The 25,410-nt window shown below is 34.6% G+C and overlaps 1 protein-coding gene across 4 annotated transcripts in view; it reads right to left on the bottom strand.

Annotated features, from left to right (window-relative positions):
- Positions 1-25,410, bottom strand: part of CCDC141 (coiled-coil domain containing 141) — a 61,740-nt gene that overhangs the window by 10,888 nt on the left and 25,442 nt on the right. For all 4 annotated transcript variants that reach the window (XR_009418819.1, XR_009418820.1, XM_059476439.1 and 1 more), the window contains exons 9-24: positions 25,011-25,183; positions 24,071-24,212; positions 21,686-21,805; positions 20,278-20,469; positions 19,243-19,419; positions 17,606-17,785; positions 16,690-16,815; positions 15,913-16,101; positions 15,463-15,642; positions 14,503-14,652; positions 9,113-9,253; positions 8,077-8,271; positions 6,961-7,144; positions 5,662-5,771; positions 3,336-3,434; positions 2,626-2,709 (exon numbers count right to left, since the gene is read on the bottom strand). Coding sequence is in view for 2 of the 4 variants with exons in the window: in XM_059476439.1 (XP_059332422.1) it covers positions 2,626-2,709; positions 3,336-3,434; positions 5,662-5,771; positions 6,961-7,144; positions 8,077-8,271; positions 9,113-9,253; positions 14,503-14,652; positions 15,463-15,642; positions 15,913-16,101; positions 16,690-16,815; positions 17,606-17,785; positions 19,243-19,419; positions 20,278-20,469; positions 21,686-21,805; positions 24,071-24,212; positions 25,011-25,183 (2,442 nt within the window). In the remaining 2 variants the exon portion in view is untranslated. The remainder of the gene's footprint in view (positions 1-2,625; positions 2,710-3,335; positions 3,435-5,661; positions 5,772-6,960; positions 7,145-8,076; positions 8,272-9,112; positions 9,254-14,502; positions 14,653-15,462; positions 15,643-15,912; positions 16,102-16,689; positions 16,816-17,605; positions 17,786-19,242; positions 19,420-20,277; positions 20,470-21,685; positions 21,806-24,070; positions 24,213-25,010; positions 25,184-25,410) is intronic.

Genomic DNA, 25,410 nt, shown 5'->3' with positions numbered 1-25,410 from the left:
TGTTGCAGCAGCTTATTGGAATTTAAAACTGCTCAAATAGATTCTAGAAAATATTATTATAACTATGTATAAGTATTTATTATAACAGTGACAATAAAACAGAAAGTACCTTTCCATAAACAAAGGGCAACCTGTGGATTTCCTGTAGCTTCTGTTTATATGAGCATTTGCAAGGGAAAGGTGGTGGAGGAGGAGGAGTAGGTCGCCTAATTGCATTTAAAGGGGACACAGATATTTAGCAATGAAAATATATTAACAGCCAAGTTGCTGGACTGGTTAAATAATAAAGCTAGCACCTTTATAACATTTTCCAAGCATTTCATATTTCCTCCTTCTTTTTTTCTTTTTTGGTTTTTGTTTTTTTTTTTACTTGCCAGCTGTTAAAAGATCCTCCCAAATATTAAAAGAAAAGCAATGAAGCAATGTAAAAATTATGTTAGCTTGGATCCAGGAAAAAATAGTCCCTCTCATCATGTTTCAAAGAGAACTGGGTGAGGCATAAGTGCAATAATTTTAATCACAAAGCATCAAAGTCATCTGCTTTGTTAATTAAGTCTCTGCCTCTTGATTTTTGTGTGAATGTAATCACATATTCAGATTGATTTCATTTGTGCAAAGGCTCTCAGCAAAGTTGTGCATAATGTTTCCTTAAGCTACTCTCTCATTGCTGAGTTCTATACACAAATAAGTAATCTACTAAGCAGTGTTTCTATCACCTATAAACTGCCCACTCAAATAAATTGGGTGGTACACTGAATTTCATTGCTTTCCAAAACAGGTCTCTTTAGCAGTATCCAGTACAAGAGTGTGATGGCATATTTGTTTTGGTTTTCTTTTTCCTCTACTGCTCAAACAATCTAACAATTAGCAAAAACATTTTTAAAATGCCCAGAAATAATAGAATCTCATATGTATCTTGGTTCTTTAGACATGTTAGTTTTAATACAGATGCTTTCCCAAGTTATTACCTTTCTTATTTCAAAACAATGTGATTCATGCCAGACCTACAAAAAATGACTGGAAGCAGGTTAGGATTTTACTGTGTCTATTTTACTAAACAATTCAATTCAGATGTAAGACGAAGTTTATGTTTTTCTATAAAAATGTTTCCCACAAGCATCCCCTGATGAACTCTGACCCTTGAAGAGATGGAAGAAGAATAACACTGGGGAAAAAGCAATGGAAAAGAATGACAGGTGAGCTGTAATTGAGCGAGCTGCCAGATAGGCTTTGGCAGCATGGCACCAAAAAGGCAGGAGGATCAATGTGCCATGAGAAGGCCTAGCACACTTTTAAGAGGGTTATATTTGAAGCAAATTAATACTGGGAAAGCAGCTTGCAGAAGTACAGACAAAATTAGAGATTGCTGGCCTGCTATTCGAGGCTCTAGTGAGATGAACCTGCCACTTCTTTAAGTGAAGTATGGAGTGATGAAAAGGGTAGAGGCATCATAGCTGCCACAATCCTCATATGATATTTGCTGTTTTGCATACCCTTGACTTCTCTCCTTGGCAGCTGAGACTCAGTCTGATGAGGACTGACAAAGCTGTGGCTTAGCAAAATAGAGCAATGGACACCTGCCGAAGAGATTCTCCGGAGGGACGCTCTTTGGAGCAGTCACAAAATTTGGAGTGAAATCTGGGCTCTGAGTCAATGCTGCAGCTCCCACTGACTTGGAATGGAGGTAAGAAAATTAATTAGGTTTAATTTTGGCTCATCAGCAGGTTACAGGGCATTTTGTATTGAACTGAAGGGAGTGATATTAGTTGAATTTCTACAAAGCATCATTGTTTAATATTTGCAGTATTTTTCTATGTTAGCAGTTTGCAAAATGGAATTTTTAGATCTCTAAATCTGTGTACCAATGGATCCTACCTTTCTAAGGACTTAAACCCACTCCAAATTATCAGACTATTTTACATAGGAAATTATTTACATTTACATCCAGGATCCCAAGCCTCCAAAATATTCTTTAAGCTACTTAATTTCATAAAACATAGATCTGGCTTTGCTTTGCCTGCATTTCTAAGATTTCATTTATTCACTGATTATTTGGAAACTTTAATATTCTTTTATTGTATATACATAAAAAAAGATGTTTGTCTGCTTGGATTTTTATCATTCTAAATGCATACTCAGTCTTGTCTTATGTTTTGTGAATTGTCCTCAACATGGATGCAATCCCTACTTTGAATTATTTATGATCTCTGATGCAGAGAATCTTGGCAACTGAAATCCAATTTAAGTGTTTTGAGATGAAGATAAAGATGATTATTTGATGGTGAGTTCTGTTATTTCTTCTATAGTGTTATACCAATATTACAGCAAATTATATTTGACGTGATGTCCTACTGAACTACTGACAGCTGCAGTTGCGTTCCATCATTGTTTCTCTGTTTCCTGTTATTCACAGGATACAATTTGCTTCAGTTTTTAAACTGAATCAATGTGCTTGTTTTCTCAGGTTTTTGGTACTACTGTAAATGAGAATATAATCAAAACTTACCATTATAACAATAGTCCTCACTTTTGATACACAACAAATTAAAGAGTAGAACTCCCTTGAGAGCACACAATGATGCCCATCAATCTGATTAAATGTAAATTAATATGAAAAACACATACTTTTTTAGTGCCTGTAGGAGACAGAGTATTGCCTCTCTTCTCACCAATGCTTTCTGAATTTGCAAGCAATTCACCTGGTGCCATCTGAAAGAAAAATGTTTTAAAAGCCCACTTTTTTCCCAATAAAGACTTTAATAATTTAGCAAATAATCATCATCTGCACAATTATTTAGTTCAAATTCTGAGCTATGTTTCTCTCATAGAATATTACTTATAAACCAAAAATTTTCCTAACTTGTATCTAGGCATCATAAGAAATCTAGGGCTCTAGGAATACTATCAGCAGTCTCCACTATTACTTCTTATATTCCCTTAAGTTTTATTTTTAAAAGAGAGAGTTCAAGCAGAAGTTCTCTTTTTCAAGAAGGAAAAATGGTCACAAAGAGGACCTCTACATTAAGAATACTGTGGCAATAGGACCAAAGGAAAATTGATAAAAGATTACAAAAGAAATAGTTCTTAGAAGAGAAAAGGATATATACAGGCATGTAAAAAATGCTAAAAAATAAAAATTCATAGGGGAGAATATGTGGACTGGATAGAAGGGAAAGGGGTAACTGAAAATAACTGAAAACCAATTGACCAAGACTACACTGATAACCCCCGTCCAAATGGAGGCTTTAAGACTGAAAAACAAGAATCTTTCTAGCAATGCACAGAGCCTTTTAAGAAAGAGTTCTAGTTATTAAAAAAAAAATAATTGAACTAACCTGCTGCTTTTGCTCCACTTCTTTAACAGTCTCACATGTTTCTTGACCATTTCTTTCTTCTTTTTTAACAGGAATCGACTCTTCAGAAAAGTCAACTTTCTGTCATGTGAAGAGAAAATTAAGTAAGTTTATGCAATAAAAGGTAAGAAATGTTAGCTCTACACTGATTTATGCTCTGTACAATACAGAAAACACCAAAGTGAAAATCGGTCATCAGCACAGGTGTAAATTGCTTATGGCAAAAAAATTGCAGTAAAACCCAATTAATTCATTCTTGGACAAGCAATGAAAGCATTTTTTGAATCTGACAGGATCTTTTCTGAGGCAGGGAAACTATAGCAGACTATAATTCTTCAGTATGTAAGACTGAAGAATTCCAGCAGCTAATCAAGAATCTGAGGAATATGAACCAATTTATACAGAGGCTCAGTAAGGGGGAATAAAGGATTAAGTAACACTGTCATATGAAAAAAAAGAGAACTAACAACAGTTTCAGAAAAGATATCAGGATTGCAGGTAAACAGTTCTAGGGAGGAAAGAAACATTTGTGAGTGTCTATAATAAAATTTTTTTAAAAGGTGGAAGGGGAAGAATGTGGTATAAGTATAAAACATAGAAACAGAAATTTGGACAACCATAGCGTATTTTATGAGGACTTGATAAACCCTTCAAAACCTGTCATGGAATCTTCCACAGATTTCAAAGAACATAATAGTGACACAAGATAAAGAAAGCCAAAAGCTTTATAATTGCAGTTTTGTGTCGTCCATATCTTTAGCTGCCCAGCCAAAAGTTATAGTCTTAAACAAGTTTCTTATAAGAAAGTGCTGCATTGTTAATTTGCTATTCTAGCAATAAACAAGTGAAAAATTCCATGAGATCTTTTCAGTCTATTTTTTTTTTCTTTTAGGAAGAAAAAGTAGTTTAAATTTTGTACTTGAAAAAAATCAGGTTTTTTTCAGGCATTGAGCAGCCATGTAAAATTAGGAAAGATTATGCAATACATTTCCCCTTTATTTGTCATGCCTTAAAAATAACAGGAAGTGAAACTCAATTTATAGTCATGGCATTCCATACAGATGGCACAGACAGTCTGCTGAATTATTTATTCTTCATAAGATACAGACATTGACTGTTGATATATTCTGGAAATGTTCAGTAAGAATATTAGGTTTTAAATCTTTGAATACCAAATAATGTAAAAAAACCCTTTCCATTTAAAATAGTTGCAGAATTCTATTGTAAAAAAAATTCAATAATTTTGTGGAAATTGGTCAAAAGAAGGTAGTAAATTTAGTTTGAAATTCCACTTGACTTGAAAAGATCATACAACATTTCTGTAAAGAAGATGAAAGGTTCAAGCCCTCTTCTGACAGAACCTGGGGCTACTGTCCTGCACACAATAGCGTCCATGAAATACACAAATGGGGAGGAGAATGGGCATTTATGTTGAGGTTTCTATATGGTCACAGTCCAAGACAAAGCCTTCTTCCCATTCACCTAATGACCTTTGGAATTCATTCATATTTTTGGCATCTCTTACTCCTTTAAAGTTTATAAATGGATGCTTTAAGTGCTTTTCAATTTTATAGTATAATTCCATCAAAGAAAAGTGAAGCAACATTCAGTACCAACAAAAGCAGGATATTTAAGCATCTTATTTTTTCCACCTTCACAGAAGAATTCACTTTGCATGAAGGAGATTTTTCAGATATTACTTTGAGAATGGAGGAGGGTGGAGTAGACAGTCTTAATTATCTACCCCATCACCAGTCTTCCATAATTTCTCCTCAGTTAATGTTACATTAAATACATCTACAGCAGTTATCAGAACATGGAACTAAAAATGCTACTCTCATAAATATTTATGTAAAAGCAAAGCTTTTCAAACTCAAATGACTTTGGCTTTAACACAATTTGTTTTTCAGGATGTCTTTTCCAAGAGGGAGCCAAGCGAGGTTGGTTGGCATTTTGTAGCTCTGCAGTTACCTATCTTACAATATCAAAGGAAGAAGTATGAAAAAAAAGTATTTTTCTAGATACTCAAATAAAATTTGACATTTTCTCTTAAAGGTTTCTTGAAAGGAGTAACTGTTCTGAAAGAAGCAAAGAAAAAGAAGCTCAGAAGAAATATTTAGTGTCCAAACAAGTAGCATTTCATTGATTCATTACAGTCATTACATAAAATATCAGAAAACTGAACAACTAAGAAGTAATTCCTGCTACCATAGATGATCCTCACTAAAAGCACTGATTCAGACCAAGATTTACCAAGCATGAAAAATTGACACAGATGCAATACATTCTCCAGTTTAAAAAACCATACCTTTATCTCCTTAAGTTCTCTCAGAGACCTGCACAACCCATCAACGGAATTCATGATTTCTTCATACTTTAATACAGTTTTTTCTACATACTTCTTTCCTTCTTCAATCCCTACAAAGGCAAAACAGCATGAAAGTACAACAGAATGCCTCAAACAGACCTGCAAAAGTCCGTGTAATTTGTTACCCCAAGGGACTACAATAAACGCATTTTTCTGTGTTTTGTTTTGCTGGAGGAATTCTGTCATTCACAGTAATGTTCTTTCCCAGCTTGTACTATCTTACTTGAGGTAAGTCCTCATAGTTTCTGCAAGTCTTCTCTCTGGTTAGTAATACTGCTTTAAAAGATGCTGACCTCATAAAGTGTCCCCTGAACTCATTGCTACATTATACAACTAGGAAGCACTTAGATCCCTGTTATAAGAAATACGAAACAAAGGCAGGATGAAGAAGCTTTTTCCCATGTAATGACTTAAAGGACACTCAGCAACTTCTTTCTCCTACTTTTCCTAATCAGCTGTTGTCAAAACTCTGTTCTGTCATCTCCTTTGCTGCAGATAGAAATGTTTAAAATATTGAGAAGGCTTAAAAAGAGAGAGAGAGAGAAGAAAAAAAATGATCTGTGCTCTCTAAATATTCTTTCCACTAAATAAAGAAGAATTTTAAAGCCCAGTTTGCTGAAATTTTTAAACTTTACAACATGAATTTACAACATGAACTTTTAAAAGCATATAAAAAATTACAGGTAGGGAAAAAAAAGCAAAATACAAAATTTTTTGACTTTCAATTTTTTTGGTCAACAATGTTCCAAATCAACACAATTGCAAATACAGTATCTAAATAGCAGTCTACATTATTTGCTAATAAAAATTTGACAATCAAATCCTACCAGTTATTTATGGTCATAATGTAAAAAATTAATTCAGCACTGAGGTATATAATTATAATATCTTCTGGCTTCAAGGACTTGCCTGTTATGAGAGAGTTTAAGCCATGAAATCTTAACTCAAAGCTCATGAATATTGCAAGGACATTTTCATTTCAAGGTGAACTCAGGCTGTATACAGAAAACCAAGTACATACCAGACTGAATGAGTACTTTCATATCTTTACTTTTTGTAAATATTTGTTCTGAAATCCTCTAAAATCCTTCACCTCTTCCAATCAATACTTTTAAAAAATTCTTTTTTTTTTTTAATTCACCTATTTTCATCTTAAATGAACAAATCTAGGAGTCTGCTTAATTCCACCCCAAGTTACTGCATTTTGTCCCCACAATACATTACCAGATATCTCCTTACCATATAACTGTCTAGCAAGGTCCATAATCTGCTGAATTTTTTCTTCTTGTTCAGGCACTGCAGGTTCAATAAACTTATTGAATTGCTTGTAGAGAGTCTCTATCGCTTCTCTTGTTTTGCATTCTGCAGAGTAGTTGCCAACTCTAATCACTGTTGCACTCACATCTTCAAACCAAAATTGACACTGAGGGATAAAAAAACTGCATTATAATGAATTACTATGAATGAATCTGCAGTTCAAACTGTTGAAGAATAGACTGGATTATTCTTACACTTTTCTTAATCAGTGGCATACGGTGTATCTTACATATTTTGACTTAAATTTAACCTGAAAAACATTTGTTCATTACTAATGATGCTTCAAGCATTAATGGCTGTTAAATTTTCATTAAGTACTATGCCCACGCTCATCTTACAGGCATGGTGAGGTTATTATTTAATGGTTCTGAAAAAACATGTTTTATTTCTGATCTCCTTCCACCTTGTATATCAATTGGCTAATTTCAAAAACTTCCTGCTATGGCCTCAGTTATAGCTGTGTAAGGGCAGAAGGGTTCTTTAAATTTGGCATTCAAGCAGACAGGGGTTTTGGTCTCAGCAAGCATTAAATTCACCAGAAATCTTTCTACTGACAAGAATGGGCTTTAGAACATACCCATAATAAGCATCTTTGGTTAACAATACTCAGAACAGAACACAATCTGGTGTCCATTTAGAATCACCAGTATTGCATCATTACAGAAAGTGACAAAAAAAATCACCATTTCTAGCCACTGTTGAAATCAGCATTTAGGACTGTGTCTATTTGCTGAAAGAAAAGTTTTGAGTAAAAGGTGATACTTTACACTCAGTTAGAAAAGAAATTTTAAAAAAGGCAGTCTTAAATTTTAGCTTTAGGAAATAATTTATTTCTTTTGAGTAAGTGGTGAGTTTGAAAATGTAAATATTCAACAAATATTAACAAATTCTTTGGCTAATGGTATATGTAAGAACACACTGATGAGGTCACTGGACACTGAACACATCTCTTAAACAAAACTTTAGTGTTGCAATTTTATCTGTCCCTGTCCTGGATCATTATTACAGCCACAGTGGGGATGTCAGGTTTACTAGTACCTCTTTCATCATCTGCTGCAGATGCTCCATGAGATCCAGATTTTGCTTGTAATCTTCCACAACCGTGCTAAAATCATTCAGCTGTTTTTGTAAGTCACTGATTGCGCCCAAGAGAACTTGAACTTTAGCCTTAGGTTCATTTGCAAAAGGATCAATGACTTTCTTCTCTAAATTATCCATCCTCTTTTTAAGAATCTGTTTAAAAGAGAGATAGCAATGTTAAATACCAACAAAATGTTTCTGTTTTTAGAAATTTGATATAAAAAAGCATGGGAAAACCATACAAACATACTTCTTGTCCTATGTTTTAAAAACTACAAGTAGCTTTTTCAAAAATCAAAGGAACCTGGAGGGCCTTTGCAAAGCTGATTAAAATTATATAAATTGATAGAAATTATATAAATTATTTATATAATTGATAAAAATTATATAAATTATATTTATTAAAGGTATAATTGAGCTAGCTTTTTTTAGCTTAAAAATAAACAAATATCTGCAGTAATAAGACATGGTCATGCACGACTTGCAACTAAAAAGGCCATTAAAGGAAAAGTTTCTGGTGAATGCAAAAAGTGGGTGAGGCTATCAGGGTCCTAAGGTGCAAAGGATCATGATCAATTCCAGGCAATGAATATAGCCAAAGGCTCTGAGGAAAAAAGTTCATCTTTTACATGAGGAAATCAGAAAGACAAGAGAGTAGCTTGATGCAAGACATGATAATTTTGGGTTCATTTAAGGAGAAGAAAGGCTAGGTCACACAATAGATGCAAGAAAAATAAAAGATTAAACAGAAAAATAATGGTGATTAAAGGAGTGAAGTCAAGAATCAACATCATTTCACAGAAGTAAATGGCAGAATAACAGGAATTGAATAGTGAAAAATGTCTCAGTCAATGACAGACAGGGAGGATATAATGAGAAAGGTAAGAGGGAAGTGCACAATAAATTTTGTGATGCCTTAATTTCCTATGATGTGTTTGGCATAGGCCAATAATTGAACTGGTGAAGCCTTTACTAAGCCTGGATTTTCTGTTACCTGTAACTTCTCTGCATATGTATCAACTTGCTGAATCTGTACTTTAAGTACTTTCATATTTCGAGCTTTTTCAGTTTTCTTCATATAGTTAAACTTCAAATTGTTGAATTTCTTTTTGAGATCCTTAAATGATTCTCTGAGCTGCAACAGTGTAAACATATTTGTTAGTTAGAAAAAAAAGTCAGCACCCATCAATTAAAGTTCTTCAAGAGCTGTTTAATGGACAATTTAAACACTGAAAATTTAATGCAGAGGTTAGTAATACTATGCCATCTCAAAGCATCCTTAAGTTGTCAGAATTTCTTTACAGTAATGGAAACTCATAATCTTGCTAAATCAGTGCTTTTGCATTCTGAATGAAAAGTGTTTCCAGAATAACTGAGGCAAAAATGTATTGGAACAAGGAATGAGACTATTGCTCAGACAATCTATGAAAAATTCCTGTCCAGGAGCTTCCACTGCTTTTAATTTAAAGTAGATGCCTTCATATACTTTAGTTCATTTAGTAGAAATGGTAGCCAAGTGTCCCATTTCTGATCCCTTTTTCAAAAGTCCTGCTTCTGAAAAGAAGTTATACGTGGGCTTAATTTTATACACTGTGAAAATCCAAACATCTTAGTACAATTACAGCATACAAAGAGAAGCACATCCCTTTGAAGGATCAAGATGAAGGCTGTAGGACCAGCTGACTGTCAAACAACTGTGCTCTGAGTATGGCAGCAGGGAGATCCTGCCTAACAGATACAGAAAGCCTCACCTAGCTACTGCTAGATGTACTGGGTGAGGATACTTCTGCCAGTCAGCACTGACTTGTGCAACAAGCCCAACACCAGGGAAAATTATTCTTATAATAATATAAATTAAAATGAACTAGTAGGTCCAATTATGAAGTGTCCATGCCTTTCAAGACTTTTCAGATGAACTCATACCAGCTACATACTATTAAATCTAGTTATATTAAATTTATTCTAAACCTCTTTTTTAATTAGATGGAATATAGCTACACTTTCTTTAATCTACAGAAAAAAATCGAAGTGCCAGAATGATAGGAACTACACTGATGAAGCTCTAGAAAGCTGCAATTTCATTTACACACATAGGGATCAGGCGAATTGCCAGTTTACCAGAAAGAGTTTGATATGTATCAAAAAGAAGAGCCATCTATGATGAACAGAATTTTAAGCCCAGTGTTTATTTACCATGGAAACTAACTATAGTATAGGGTTGTTATATTCTTTATTTTTGTTTGAGTGACAATTATGTTTCCTTTAATATTGTCTTACAAGTAAGCCTTTAATAAACCATGTTATTTTTTTCATTAAAAACTTCATATAAATAAGTATATCAAAACTGTTTAGATAAACCATTTTTAAAGGCCTATGAAATTTTAAGCAGAGTTTTCCTAATATTTTTTCTCTGCAAGCTATGCAACTTGCAATTTTATTTACAGCTTTAAAAACTCCTTTCAGCTATTACTGTTACATTTAAATTTCTTTAAGCAAGAGATTCAAGAATCAGACTATTATATAACCTGCTTTAAATCAGTGATATTTTAATTACCTTGCAATTCCCTGATCAAATTTTCAAATTATATGTAATTAATTAATAAATTTTGAAATAAAAGAATATTAAAATTACCAAAATATTGATTTTAAGAATTTCAGGTCCTATAGATAGATAATATTTTGCTTTCAGGAAAATGTATAATAATAATAAATAAATTATGTAACAGTATGTTTATTTGAAGCCATTGATATGAAGAAATGCGGAAATTCTATTGCTTTATGATCTGTTACTCCAGACACACAAATGAAATTAGTGTTAACAAGTTCAGGTCATATCCACAATTGGATATCTAAATATGTATTTGAGGCTTTTTTAATATTAAAAAATCCTACAGACTTCACCCTGCACCCTCTCCTCCTTCATGCCAAAGAATCCAGGGAGTAACGAAGGCTTATTTTGCAGCCACTGTTATTGGAACAGCTAACAATCGTTATTATTATTATTATATACTAATGTTAATCCATCAAGGGATATATTTTTCATTTTCATTTCATCTAGTGGGATGTTGCCACATTATTTCAGCAGTGTATAAACAGATGGTGCTCCCTCAGTGTAATGGAAAGGAAGGGAATTCTACCACTGGCCCTGTGATCTCCAATTAGTTTAAGCTCTTTATCCCGCCTAAGTATGCAGAAGAATAAAGTCTATCTAAAAGCCCTCTGTTAATATAACCACTTCTGCAGAACAATACTTTTTTATTCAGAAAACAAGAGTCTTATTTGCTGCTTCAAGTTTGTGGGAAAGAAAAGATGAACAAGAGTTTATTTTAGTTTGTTTCACTGGCTTGTGCACATATAGAATAGCAGTGATAATTTATAAGGCCAGAGGCTCTCCTCATAGCAGTATGTGAAATTAGATCTCCTTGTTTCAGATATGATGGCTTGTGTGTCAAAGGTCTGCAGCTGCTGTCACTCTTCTCTTTTAGCCTCAGTGGAAAAACCAGATTCAGCTCTGACTTGTGCATCCAACTGCATTTGCACTGCTCCTGTTATCATCAGCAATTGTACCAAGGGCAGTGCAGGGCTTCCAATTTTTAGAAATCCAAACATGTATCAGTTTTGCAAGATTAAATGAGAAATACTGAAGGGACTATGCATCCAAATATGCTTCAGTGACTGCAGCCCACTGCTTTAATGGAACTTTGTACCTTTGACTATTGTGTCATAGTCTATAGTCAAGCAGCTGTTCCTAACTATAGTTGCCCTGTCATGGGTGAAGAATGGTAGTGGAGGAGAGGGGTTTAAGTACCAGTTGTTTCAATTTATCACAGGACCACAAAATAAATGGAAAAATCAAGTTATAAAATGTTTTAAACATTTTTGTTAACAGTGCCATTCCAGCAAATGCTTTGATTGCTGTCTGAGCCACTCTAGAAGAAATTTCAATGTTAATCCCTCACCTTTCCCTTTCTATTCATGTACAAAACTTTTTGTGGCATCAATAATCAAAACACCCCAAGAAGCAGGTTGCTGAAAACAGATTTTCAGTCACAAAGATTAAAAAACAGTAAAACAAAAAAGGGGGGGGGAAAATCTGTTCAAGTCATTAATGACTACTTGATTCCTGGGGCAACAATCAGAATAAATTACAAGGTGAGAAATGAAGGTACATATCAGTTCCTACTGACCTGAGAATAAAGATAGCTCATTACCATTTATGGTTAAAACCATATTTCCACTCATATCTTTCCCTAAGCATGCAAATAACGATATGGTGAAAAAGAAATGAGATGACTGGGAAGAGCTATGAACCCACATCAGGGTCTGTTGCTCTTTGGTTGACAAGTTTTACATGGACATGCATAAATGTTATTTTTAAAGTGATCACCTAAAGCGAAGGCTTTTTCATTGCAAAAGCTACTATGGGCGATTAACAGTGTCACTCAGAATCCCCTGAACAGATCCAGTCCAGCATTCCTATATCCACTATATCAGTGTACCCAAGGCTGAGCTCACAAATGACTGCAGTGCAACACAGTGGAGGTGCAGCTCTTCAGAGGCTGCTACCCAAACTACCTTGTGAAAGAAGAAGCCCCTGCTGGCAAATACAGATCCCAAAGATGAGCTTTCCTCATCCTTCCCAAAGATGTTGAGGTTATATACACTTATTTTTGCCTTTTCAAATTCTCTTTGAATTAGAGAAGGCACAGAAAAGGCATGCATTTTACTCTTGTCTCCTCCAAGGCTATTTAAATCCCGTGCTATATATTCTTGTGTATAAATTTCAGTATTTGTTTCCTTGTTTCTTATAGAAGCACCAATACCTTACAAATACAGGGAACTTGCTACGTCCTCTAAGGATCTCTTCAAACACCACTTAGTCCTAAGCCCTAATTCACAGGCTGTATTTACACACTTAAATTAATCACATCAAATATAAATTAGTGTAAGTATTTACAGCAGAATCCCAAATATTTTCAGTCAGCTTTAAAGTTTGCTCTGTAAACTGGTAAATCACTGCTAAATTATCTGGTTGGCTGTTTACTATGTGACAGCCATGAACAGCTGCTGCTTGCTGCTGGCACATGAAATATTTGTTTGCTTAGACACAGTAGATTGTAAATAAATTGTTCGTTTAGACAAGTCTAGCAATATTCATACTAGCATACTAGCAATATTCAATTCCTGATGAAAAAATTGGCAGAATTTAATATACTGAAGGTAATACTCATAAATATTATTCTTGAAGTATCCAGGTGTCTGATTTCTTGATCCCTAAACAGAATTAGTTAGAAATACTTAATGAAAATAAAAAAAAAAAAAAGGAAGAAGAAAATGGCAGCGTCTTAATGCATATACAGGCATATTAGCCAAATATCTGTTTAGGAAATACCTTCATCTTCTATAATACAAAAGAAAAACCTAAAGAAAAAGGTATCCACATGCCAAATTAGTATATTTCAGTTAGTTTATGCACAAAATTTAATTAGATTTGGGGATAACAGATTTTAACTTAACCAATAAGAATATGTAACCTTCAGTGTCCTGTATTTTTATTACATATGCTTCATCCTACAGGAAACATGAATGTGAAAATCCTTCCAGCTCACAATCCCTCGTCTGTACTTCATGGATGCAAGGAAGTACAAAATGAGTACAATCTACAGAGCATCAAGTATAGAGCCCATCAGCCTCTCATCTTAATGTATCAGTCAGGGAAGGTTAGTTCTTTGCAATATTTTTTCCTAAATTATTTTTTTAGAGACATTTAATGAATGTAGCTTTCTAATTTGTGAATTCATTTGTGTCTGGCCTACCAAGATGTAATATTGATTGTCATATTACCTGAGTAATTATTCCTAACCTAAATTCCATAATACTAATTCTAATCTCTTGGGCCAATGAACATTTCCTTTGCTCCTAGCAGTTTTTCAAGTGTATCTTTTGTTTCTGAAAAAAACGTTAGTACTAGATTATTCTGAACTTTTCACAGAAACACTGGAAGTTATTTTCAATGACCTGACAACCGCAATATGTACAAATTCTACATTTGTTTGAAATTTTAGCTTCACAAGAAAAAGTTACAAAGACTTGTGTTTCAGATGAAGCTGAGCTGAAAGCTAAAGAAAATGTAGCTGCTCTATTTCCAGTCCTCTTGGTGCAGTGAAAGCATTTTACTGCCAGCCCAACAGCTTGATAGAATCCTGAACAGCAGAGCCATGAACCACAGATTACTGTTGCTGCTGTGTAGATCCAAAGTTGCTGCTAAAATGAAAGTCTGTTTTTCTGTATACATATGAAGCTTTTAGGGGAATGGTAAACAGTAATATTATAGATCACAACAGCTCTTTAACAGTCACTCGAGTTGGGATTAATCTCATTTACCTCATTTATATCCTCTTGAGTGGTGCAGTGTTGAAAATACTGTGACAGTTCTTCCTCATACTTTTCAGCTCTGGAGCTCCAGTTTATGCTATCACACTCAAATCTAGCAAGTTCTTGCTTCAGATTCTTTACAGAAACATTCAAGCAATTCTAGTGAGGAAAGAGAGAAACAAATTTATCAGTCAGTTGCAGGAAATGTATTGATTTAACCAATCTAAAATTGGTTAAATTGAAAATCATTGAGGCAGAACATGCAAAGGCAGTCACAATGGCTAGAGTAAACTATTGAACCTCCACTGCAAGGAGAGCAAGGACATAGCAGTTTCAGTCACTGGTAGTCTGGGGAGTAGTTTTGGGTCAAAGTTAAATATTGTGTCTTCTCTGAGCAAAGAGGGAGTGACCCCCTCCAGTCCTTTGCCAGCTGGAGAATAGCTCCTTTCTGCCATCCATCAGTTTATGGCGTCTGAAGAGCTGACTGCCAATATAAATGATCTAGCCAAATCATAAGGAAAGTATTGCTTTCTTAGTAAGTGACTGAATTCAGGGAAATGAAAATTCTTCCCTGAATTCCTTTCCAAAATGATATCCACTCTGTCATGCAAATCAGTCTTGAAACCATTGATAAGGTAACACTGTTACTACATTTTCTCTTTTGCTCTTATGTTATCCTTTCTTTACAGGAGAATAAATCTACAAAACAACCTTTTCAAAAGAGCAGGATTGTAATATAGAGATTCAAGAAATTGCCATCAGGGCCTTGAACTTCACAAAACATACTAAAGTAAATTACGGCTTGGTTTTTTTTTTTCCAAATAATGATATTTTAAGATTAACTTCCCTAAGGCTCTCTCTTTTTCTCAGAGTAGTAATACATATTTGCACAACTAAAATTTAGCCAGATGAGTTCAATAATCTTTCATATTTATCTTTGATTTCATAAATCATTCTGCTTATACTCACAGGCTGCTGTACTGCAGACAAGATATCCACTCCCTGAGTAATAAGTAGAGTATATAGCTGTCTAATATGTGCATGTTTCTCCTGAGAATTCATAAGGTAGGCTTTAGCCTGGTGCACATTTTCAGGGTCCCCATATATTTCAGGAATATCCAGTTCTCCTAATTTTGACAGACATTCCAGCTGAAATATACAAAAACCAAAAATCAGTGTCTGTTTAAAATAACTTATTTTTTTTTCCTTACCCTTGAGTTTAAGTAATTAAAATTGGTTTCATGTCTGAGTTTTCAATTCAACCAATTCATGCAATTTTAGATCCAAGATTTTAATTCTGGTCACCAGGCTGATTTATCTTTTTTCTCTGGTGAAAATGAAAGAAAAGTAACAGGAACCAAAACCAAAGAGAGTTTCACTACAATGGGAAGAATGTATGTTTTAAAATGTTATACTCACTTCTTTTTTAATGTAATGGAATTTGACTGTCTTGCTGAAAATCTCATCGTATTCTATCATTGCATCCTTTACTGCTTGGTGGAAATGAATAAGCTCACTTATTCTCTCAGAATTCTCTTTCACAGGAAATCCTTTCTGGCTTGGTAATTCCAATAATTTGATCAGGTACTCAAGCTCAGCATTCAGTTGCTAACAAAAATCAGAGAAGTTAATGTGCACAAACACTGCAATTTTTCCTTCACATTTGATGAAATAACCACCTAACAGTGGTAAATTGCCTTGGGGAGAAGTCAATGCCCTGCCCTTTAAAACACTGCATTCTGTACTTTTTGGTAGGCACAAATCTCAGCTGTCACCCAGCTTTGCATGAAAACAAGTCAAACATAATTAAAGGGTAATGGCAGAGTGAACTGCTCAAACCCAGAGACAGTATTCACACAGGAGGTAGAAAGGCCACTATGATTTACCTCAGCCTCTGACCTGCTCTAAATTCAAAAGCTTGGAGCTGATGCTGTCCTCATACTTCACCACCCCAGTGCTTGTGTGTCCCTTGAATACACAACTAACACAGCACAAGACATTCTCTGAACACTGAAGGCAAAATCTCTTTGCCCCTGCATTATAAACACACACAAACACTTCCTCCTGGAAAACCATTGTAAAATATAAAACACTTCAAACCCAGACAGACTGTCTGGCGTCAATGAGGATGTGGATCTTCATGGGACCAAAAAGACATTTTGATGTACTATTCACTACACTAGCTTGTTTTCTTACCTCATAGTGTGGTTTCATTTGGTTCAGCTTTTTCTGTAGTTCCAAAACAATTAAAAGGTCACTTCCAAGGTCAACTGGTACTGCAAGCTGGAGGGCCTCTTGAAGAATCTCTAATCCACGGGTAGTCTAAAAGAGAATCAAGAAGTTGAGCACTTCTAATTGCAATAAATAATAAAAAAAAACCCCTAAATTTAAAGTCAAAGCTAAATTTGTAACAAAACCTTCCTCAAACCAGGCGCCCAAATGCTGTCAGTAAAGTCTCTCTGTTGCAAACCTTCTGAGTGACAAGGGTGATAAGATATCTTTAGGGCAGCATGAAAAAGCGACTCAGACGCCAGGACTGCAGGACCACAGACACAGGATTTCTGAGATAACAGATGGGCTGGTGTGCTGCTGAGTTGCACTAGAGATACAGCAGCTACAAGCCTAACTGGTGTTTCTGGTTCTGCTACCAGCCCAGCTAGTGTTTCTTTTGAGGAACCCTGTACACTCTCCCTGTGCCAAGAAGGTTTCAATCTTCTTTCTGCATGAACCTGGTCAGACTTCAGTTTAGTAACAGTTAGGACACAGTTTGGTTTAGCAGCTCTTCAGTCTCAAAAAAATGGTGCTTTTAAAAAGAATTAAAAAATCACTGCTGGTAAAGCATTGATTAAACTCCATTAAAACTTAGAATTGGAAATGGACACTTAGACTTCTATGGATTTGAGGTATGGAAAAAACAAAAATCAAAAACATTTCATGGTTCCTGCTGACTGACTGACATAACAGAGAACAGACTATGAACAAGAATCATATTTTACTGATCATCACTCTTTATAAATAATCCCTATAATAGTTAATGAGAGAGCCACAGACAAGCTAATAACAATCTAGAAATATGTGCCACAGTTGCTTTCTTGCTAGCTATTTTACTTACGATTTTTAGTTGTTCTTTAAATATCTGGCATTGTTGCTTGATGGGTTTTATTTGAGTAATTTTAAAATTCCAGATTGCCCAAAGATCGGTCAGCTCCTTCCTTTCTTTATTCAGGTTAATAATGATATCTTCTGTTACTTTTATTGATTTTTCTACTTCTAATATTAACCTCTCATTTACCTGGCAAATAAACAGACACATTTTTTCCACACATATTTTTATAACATACAATTGAAACCTCATAATTTTAAATAAAGCTTAATAAAACCTCAATTATCCTAGTGTAACTTAAAAAAATGTATACCCTTAAATACACTTTTCCTTTAATATTGTCTAGAAATAGTCACAGATTTACAGAATTTTTAAAGTGACAACATATATAAAGCTGGAGTTTAAAGCATAGAACAGGTCAGTAATGACTGAATTATTGCCATCTGACGTCTGCTTCACACTCAGACAGAATAAAAGATTTTCTGACTAAAACAGAACCACCCAAAGTTACCTTTTGGAGAACAAATAGCAACTAGAAAAGAAAGTAGGTGAAGAAAAGTCCAGCCCTTTGTGTTGATAAACGAAGCAGCACTGAAGCACAGAAGGGTTAAATTGTTTAGTATTTGAATATTTGATATTTTTACCTCTTTTCAGTAGAACCTCTATGAGAAATATCAGAAAACTGGGTAATGCCATTTTCCCATTTAATTTTTTTTTTTTCTAAGAGAAGCTGTTTTCTGTAAATTACTAATATGATCCATATCTTCCAGATATTTAAAAGCTACAATCTGGGAATACTGTAGGAACAGAGTAGTAGAAAATATGTGACAACACATATCCAGGTGTTTAGGGAGGTAATGTCTGAAGATGTGAGAAGGTTTTAAGTGACTTTGCCATTACTGTGACTGTCTTTCCTTTGCTTGGCAGCACCGAGCAGGGACACACCCTGCAGCCAGACTAACAGCCTGAGCACCTTCCCTCCCTCAGCTGGCTTTTCTAATTCACCTGTAACCTGCTGCAGTTTACCAACACCACCTCCCCCTTCACAGCTTAATGTCTAACTGCTCCCTACCGTGTCCTATAAAAGCAGAAAGAACAGCTGGGTATTCAGGCTGACCTCATCAATTTGGATTACTTGAGGAGGTGTAGCTTAGGGAATGATTGCACAGCTCCAACGATTGCCTCATGAAGTGCTGTTGGAAAATTAAACAGGGATGCCTAGGCAGTGTAGCTGTTGTCAGAATGTAAAGACACTGGGAAAGACTGTTTGCAAGGAAGTAGCTCCAACATCCATTTCTTTAGGAGAATCCATGCACTCAGTCAGTAAAGACTCTCTGCCTCTTTAGTGGAAGTAAAATGAACTTAATATTGTGCTTGAATATATGTTGCTTTCCAACATGAAACAAATAGATAGGAGCATGTATTACATTTTTATGCATGGACTGGGTCAGTAAGGGCTCTGTCATTGCTAACCACAAAACTTTTTATTTTACCATAAGCACTCAAATACCTTCTTCTGAAAGTATATATATTTGCCCCTTTAAAACTTGGTACACAATCCATTAGGCATAGAACTAGGATGGGATACATCACAAGCAAGTATAAAATATTCAAAATGGTTTATCAGATCACACTCACATACTCACCACATGTACTAAATTAAGAAAACAGCAACCCATATTTTCTGTGGAAAAAGTCTTCTTGATAGTATTTTGCCACTGAGTATTAGCTGACTCTATTTCAATTTTACTTTCAGTCTCTCTGCTTGTTGGTAGGGGTTTTGAATGATAGAATTCCTTCAGATTTTTAATATCATCATTCACCTATAGAAAGACTTTAAGTGAATAACAAAAAACAAACCAAAACTTGAGGTGCTATAATCAGAAGTTACAGAGATATGATAAATTTGAATAGTCCCCTCTGAATCTTAAGATCTATGAGTCCCTAAAATATTTACAAACACCAAATAATAAAATAGTTTTGAATAACTTGCCAACCAGTAGATGGCCAACAGACAGATGGCAGCAATTAGCTCAATTTCTATCACATATCCTTACATGGATTTTATTTACCAGTATATCAGTGCACTGATTTTCACTGATCTGCTTAATATGAAGTAACTGAAGTTAGCAATAATCAGAAGTAGATGTAATACAATTTTTTTTTTATTTTATCATGCCATAAATAAATCCTATGGCTAATTTTATCTGACAGATTCCATTCCATCCTCAATTTCTTTCTAAATATTAAAGAACAGCTACCATATTGCAGAATTTTAAAATGGAATCCAAATCAAAATGAAAATTAACTGTCCTGGACACCATTAGCACAGCTACCAAAATTATTTTGGTATTGAATTGATTATGATTTGAGCTAGAGCTGGTTTTTATTTCATTTTTTAATACAATCATATGAATTAGCATGTCAGTGGAAGTAGTGTAAGACAGCAACAAATATCCCTATGAACACATCAGGACATTTTCAAAAGTTATACGAAGCAAATCAGTAAATTTGATATTCAGAATACCTATATGGAAACATTTTTATCATGTATATAATGAGAGTGCGCATATGCAGAGGAGAAAAATCTAAATCAATTACAATCCTTCCTACAATGGATGGAAATTTTTCAATTGTAAGGTTTTTACAGTCTAGTCAGAGAATAAATAAGTAATCCATACCTCTACAGCTGACTGTAAAAAGGCCACATAAGTTTCTAGAATTTCTAGCTTTGAACTAATATTTTTTTCAATTTTTTTCAGCTCTTTATTCAGAAAGTCAGCTCTGCTAGAAAAAGCCGCGACCTGCTCAGGTTCCAACTCTTCCATATTTTTGATGATTCCCTCAGCTGCTTTCAGTTCACATGAAGTTTCCTTTGAAGGTGAAAGCATAGAAAAAAATGTGTAATGACTGGAAAGGACTTGTGAATATTGATATTACATTGTTAATTTTCATTAGGATTGCTTTTTTATGTATAATTTAACTTGTTTGAAGAAGAGCTCAAAATGGAAACTAAATCACAGAAATATCCATTTCTTTCCTAAAATCATAGGTGTAGTTATTGAAATAGCTATTTTGAAATCTAGGATATTACAGTTTCCAGAAGGAATAGTTAGAAGAGGTGCATAGTTATAAGAGTATATTCATATATATATATATCTGTCAGGGCAAAGTATACACTGCAGCAAACAAAAGTAACACCTTGACATGCAAAATTTGGCAGAAAAGACACTTAAAACTATTATTAAGTCTTGAGGAACAAAAATATGCTCTTGCTTATCTGCTGAGGTTTTAATATTTTTACAATGTGCTCTCCAGAATTGTTTTAAGGTGAATTTTATTTCCACAGGTACTGTACAGATCCATCCCTTGGACCCCATAAGCTGTTGCCTGCTGCAAAAAAGAGCTCTGCGGGAGAAATGGAATTTTAAGTACTGAAAATACATAGGACACTCCTAAAATACACACTGCCATGTTGTTCAGCTTAGGCTGAAATATGCACCTATGATGAGGATATGGAAGGGATTCAAGTGGTTTTAACCCCCTTCCAGATAGTGCAGGGCTGCTATGGGAGTGGGAATGGCCCTGGATGTGACTTAAAAATAACCTCACGTGTGACAGAGCTGAGTGCTGCAGGGCTCTCTTCAGATGGCTGCACTCCCAACATGACCATTGGAGCTCTTTACAGCCCCCTTCATAGCTTCTCTAAATGGAAACTACTTGTTTCTTTTTGCCAGTTCGTCCCTTATCTTTGGCACAATAAACCACAAGAAGGTTTTTCTCTGACTCTGGCTGTCTAGACAATTATTAAACCTGGTGCCTCATGTAGGAGTATCAATCCACATTTGAAGAGTCTTTCTATTGAGAGTTGGTACGAGGATCCTGCAAATCACACAGTGAGATAGAGACAGTGAAGAAAAACAGTGATTTAATGACTGTAATGTTATCTTTTTGTTCATTAACTATAGTTTTAAAACAAAGGTCTATTTTCTTTACAAGAAACTCTCAGTCTCTAACCTTATTTAGAATTACATACAGGAAGCATTTTTTTCTGAAAGCACTTAACATTATTGAAAGGGTTTTTTTTACCTTTGTTTGTTTAGCCAGTTCAAGGTGCTTGTTCAAAACTCTTTCTGATTCGCACAAATACGAGCCAATCTCCATTCCAACGGCGAGCATTGGGGCGAGCTTTTTAATTGATTGCGACACCTTTATTTGAAAGTATTATTCACATGGTTAATTTATATAAGTAGACTTCATAAACCAGTATAAAATATCACTTTATATAGAAAAAAAATGAGGTAACACTTTTCTGTTGGTGCGTAGATTATGTTTCTAGGCATAACGTCGTGGTTTAAACCCAAATGACAACTGTGCCACACAGCTGCTCACACACACTCCTCAACCCCAAATGGTGGGATGGAGAGAAGAAATTAAGAAAAGGTGGAACTTTAATATCATGTATACTCAGAGAAAGATAGGAATTACAATATAAAAGAAGACAACTCTACTATTTCTTCAACAGGCATGATCAAAACCCCTTCTTGTTAGCTCTCATTTTACTGACAGTGCTTTCCTTTATCCTAAATATCTGAGACTTGTGATTTCAATATGGCACAACTGCATTATAATCTTGCTATTATAGCCCTGGCAGAAATACTTTGATTCTGTTCCAGGATTTTTCCAGAAAGTACATTTAAAGCTTCTCTGACAGGGCAAGAGACCTATTTTTGTGCAGGTACATGTACAGAATTCCCTTCCACTGTCACTAAGATATTATGTATGCACTATAATAACAAAACAGATTATGAATAGGACAGGAAGATGACACCAGACACAGCACACCTGGTTATTATTAGACATGTGAATTTACATTTAACATTTTTCTTAAGAACTGGCAGCTTATTGAGGTTCCAACTTTATTATAGGAGGCTGAAGCACAATTGAATTTGGCACCAGATTCCTTGGGATACTTTGCTTTAGAGAGTGGGTATTAAAAGTGAATTGCTTGGTAGCAATATAGCAATAAGCACTCTTCACTGCAATGACACAATATTCTCTAATGCAAGGCTGAGAACAAAGTGATTAGAACACAGCACACTGAAACCTTATGTTCAAATTAAGGTTTATATTTTAAGTAAAAGTTACCTTCATAATTAAACTTGTAGGTTAAGATTCACAACATGATAGTGACATCATTTCTACACACATAAATGGTCTGGAAGAGGGCCAATTTGTAGCAAATTAAATTCACATTTGATTGATAATGGTTCATTATAATCATCATGCAAATACAAAATATCAGATTGCAGACTTAATTATTCAGTCATTAAATTTGATTTACTTTTCTCATCTATGCTCTTGGTTTCCTTCATATGAACCTTGCTAAAAGACTATATTTTTTTAATTTGTATTTATACATGGAAACTTATTTAGGAGCTATTTGTCTATTCCATCTTTGACAAGTCATTTAAAAGGTCTGTATTACTATATGACATTCAACCATTTAAAGAGAGCTGTCATGTCCTTGATGCATCAATACCTTAATTAACAAAAGGAATTTTTATAGTGAATAGAATCTAGTCTCCTTCAGATTTACTGAAAATTTGCTGTGGTTCAATCACCATGCTTATTAAACCTCAATTTTTGCCACACTTCTATTTTTATTTTCAGCCACATAAAACAGTGGACAGAAGCAGTACATGAAACCTGCTTACGGGTCACAGGACTGATTGCTCACTTCTTTTCCAAAAGAACAAATTATAATTGTTCATTATCCAAGCAAATCCATGCTTAATTGAACATCACTGGTAAAATGTTCTTGTGGAAATGGCTCATTTTTTTCAGAACAGCTTTTGGTTCCTTTGTTGATAAGAGCACTCCTTTGTGTTGATAAGAGCATTCAGCATTTCAACTACAACTGCGCTCTCTCTAAAACTCTTATTATTTGATTCAACTTCAATATTCACTATAGTTAAATTATGGAAACACAATGGACTATTCATGAATGCCCTAAGAAGACATGCTACAATGATGATAATAACCATCACAAAGATGATCAGAATGCTGGAGCACCTCTCCTATGGTGACAGCCTGACTGCAGTTGTTCAGCCTGGAGAGCAGGAGACTTTGGGAAGACTTTATAGGAAACACTTGCAGTACCTAAAGGGGCCTATAAGAAAGCTCAAGGGTGACTTGGAGGGACAGAACAAGGGATAATGGCTTCAAACTTAAACAAGACAAGTCTAGATTAGATACATGGAAGAAATTCATCACTATGGGTGACAAGACACTGGCACAGGTTGCCCAGGGAAGCTGTGGCTGCCTGTCCCTGGAAGCATCCAAGGCCAGGCTGATGGGGCTTTGGACCACATGGTCTACAGGAAGGTGTCCTTGCCCATGGCAAATGGGTTGGAATGAGATGTTCTTTAAGGTCCCTTTCAACCCAAACCATTCTATGAATCTATGATGTACCTTACTCAGATGATCTTCAAGTGAGGCAATCCATTGCTGTTTCTTCAAAGTAAATTCTTCATAATCTGGACATTGGCTGTTTAATTGATCTACTTTTTTTTGAACATATTCCATCATTTTCTGAATTCCTGCCACCCAAGAACTAAAATAGAAAAGTAGAACTGTCATTTATTTATCTTTTTTTGCTCCACATAGAGGATTATTATGATTTACAATTATTACTGATTCTGTTGATTTGTATGATGAGTAACTTACGAATTTTATACTGTTACTCTTAAAAGAAAAATAACCAAGAAAAATATTAAAATTAATCCAAATAAAATAATAATTAGTAAAAAACAGAAATGAAATTTCCAAACAAATAATTTGTCACCAGTGCCTAAGGTAGATTCACAAGACAGATACATTAATCACAAGACTCATAGTCTGATTCAGTGAGAAATAGCTCATTTCCCTTTTCACTCTAGCTACACTATCTAAAACTAAAATGACAAATAGAAGAGCTTAAAAGAGGAAATATATGGCATGCCAGTTCTACCCTAAAAGGAATGTTTTCTTTGGACTCTAAAATATTTCAGTGTTTTTTACAGTAGCTGAAAAAAGAATGTCATATGCATTCTAAATCAACCTCTCCTTAAGGGTGTTGTTTTAATAGGAGAAAAACCCCCCACCAATTTACAAAACAGTGGCATGCATTATAACTTAAACCATAATATCAGGGAAACAATTCAGAACCTGAATACTTGAGGCATTCCTCTTTATATTGCAAAGAAGACACCTCATACAATTAAGAACTGAAGTTTTGATATTTACCCCCATCCCTACCCATCAAGTTATTCCTTACTTAAATTTATATCCATCATAAGAAATTTTGTAAAACTGACATGTTCAAAACAAGTTTTTTCATTACTTTAGCTTCATCAGAAACTGATGTTAATACCTGTGAGAATCTGCTTTGTTAACTAAAGTTTGTCCCTTCTGCATGGTAGTTGCTGTACAACCTTTAATTGCTTCCTGCAATTCCTTATACTTCAGTGTCAATATAGGTAAATGTAAGCCTTCTGAAATAGAGATTTTATGGTAATTCTCAATACTTTCAAGACCATCAAGTACCTGAAGAGAAAAAGAAAAGCATATTTTATCAATATTTCTGTTGTTGGAACTATCCTTGGAAATTATCTTGTTTTAAAGGTTCTGTAAATGATATCAAAAAAATATACCTGAAAAAAATACAAGAAGACCGTTTGGTCTTTGGACACCCTAAAATATAAATTTTTTAAAGTAGTCTTATAACTACTTGAAAGATTTTTGGGAAAAAAAGGTTGCATTATTAATAATAT

The sequence above is a fragment of the Ammospiza nelsoni genome, chromosome 7, assembly GCF_027579445.1.
Source record: "Ammospiza nelsoni isolate bAmmNel1 chromosome 7, bAmmNel1.pri, whole genome shotgun sequence".
Lineage (NCBI taxonomy): Eukaryota > Metazoa > Chordata > Aves > Passeriformes > Passerellidae > Ammospiza > Ammospiza nelsoni.
This window is presented reverse-complemented; position numbering and strand designations above follow the sequence as displayed.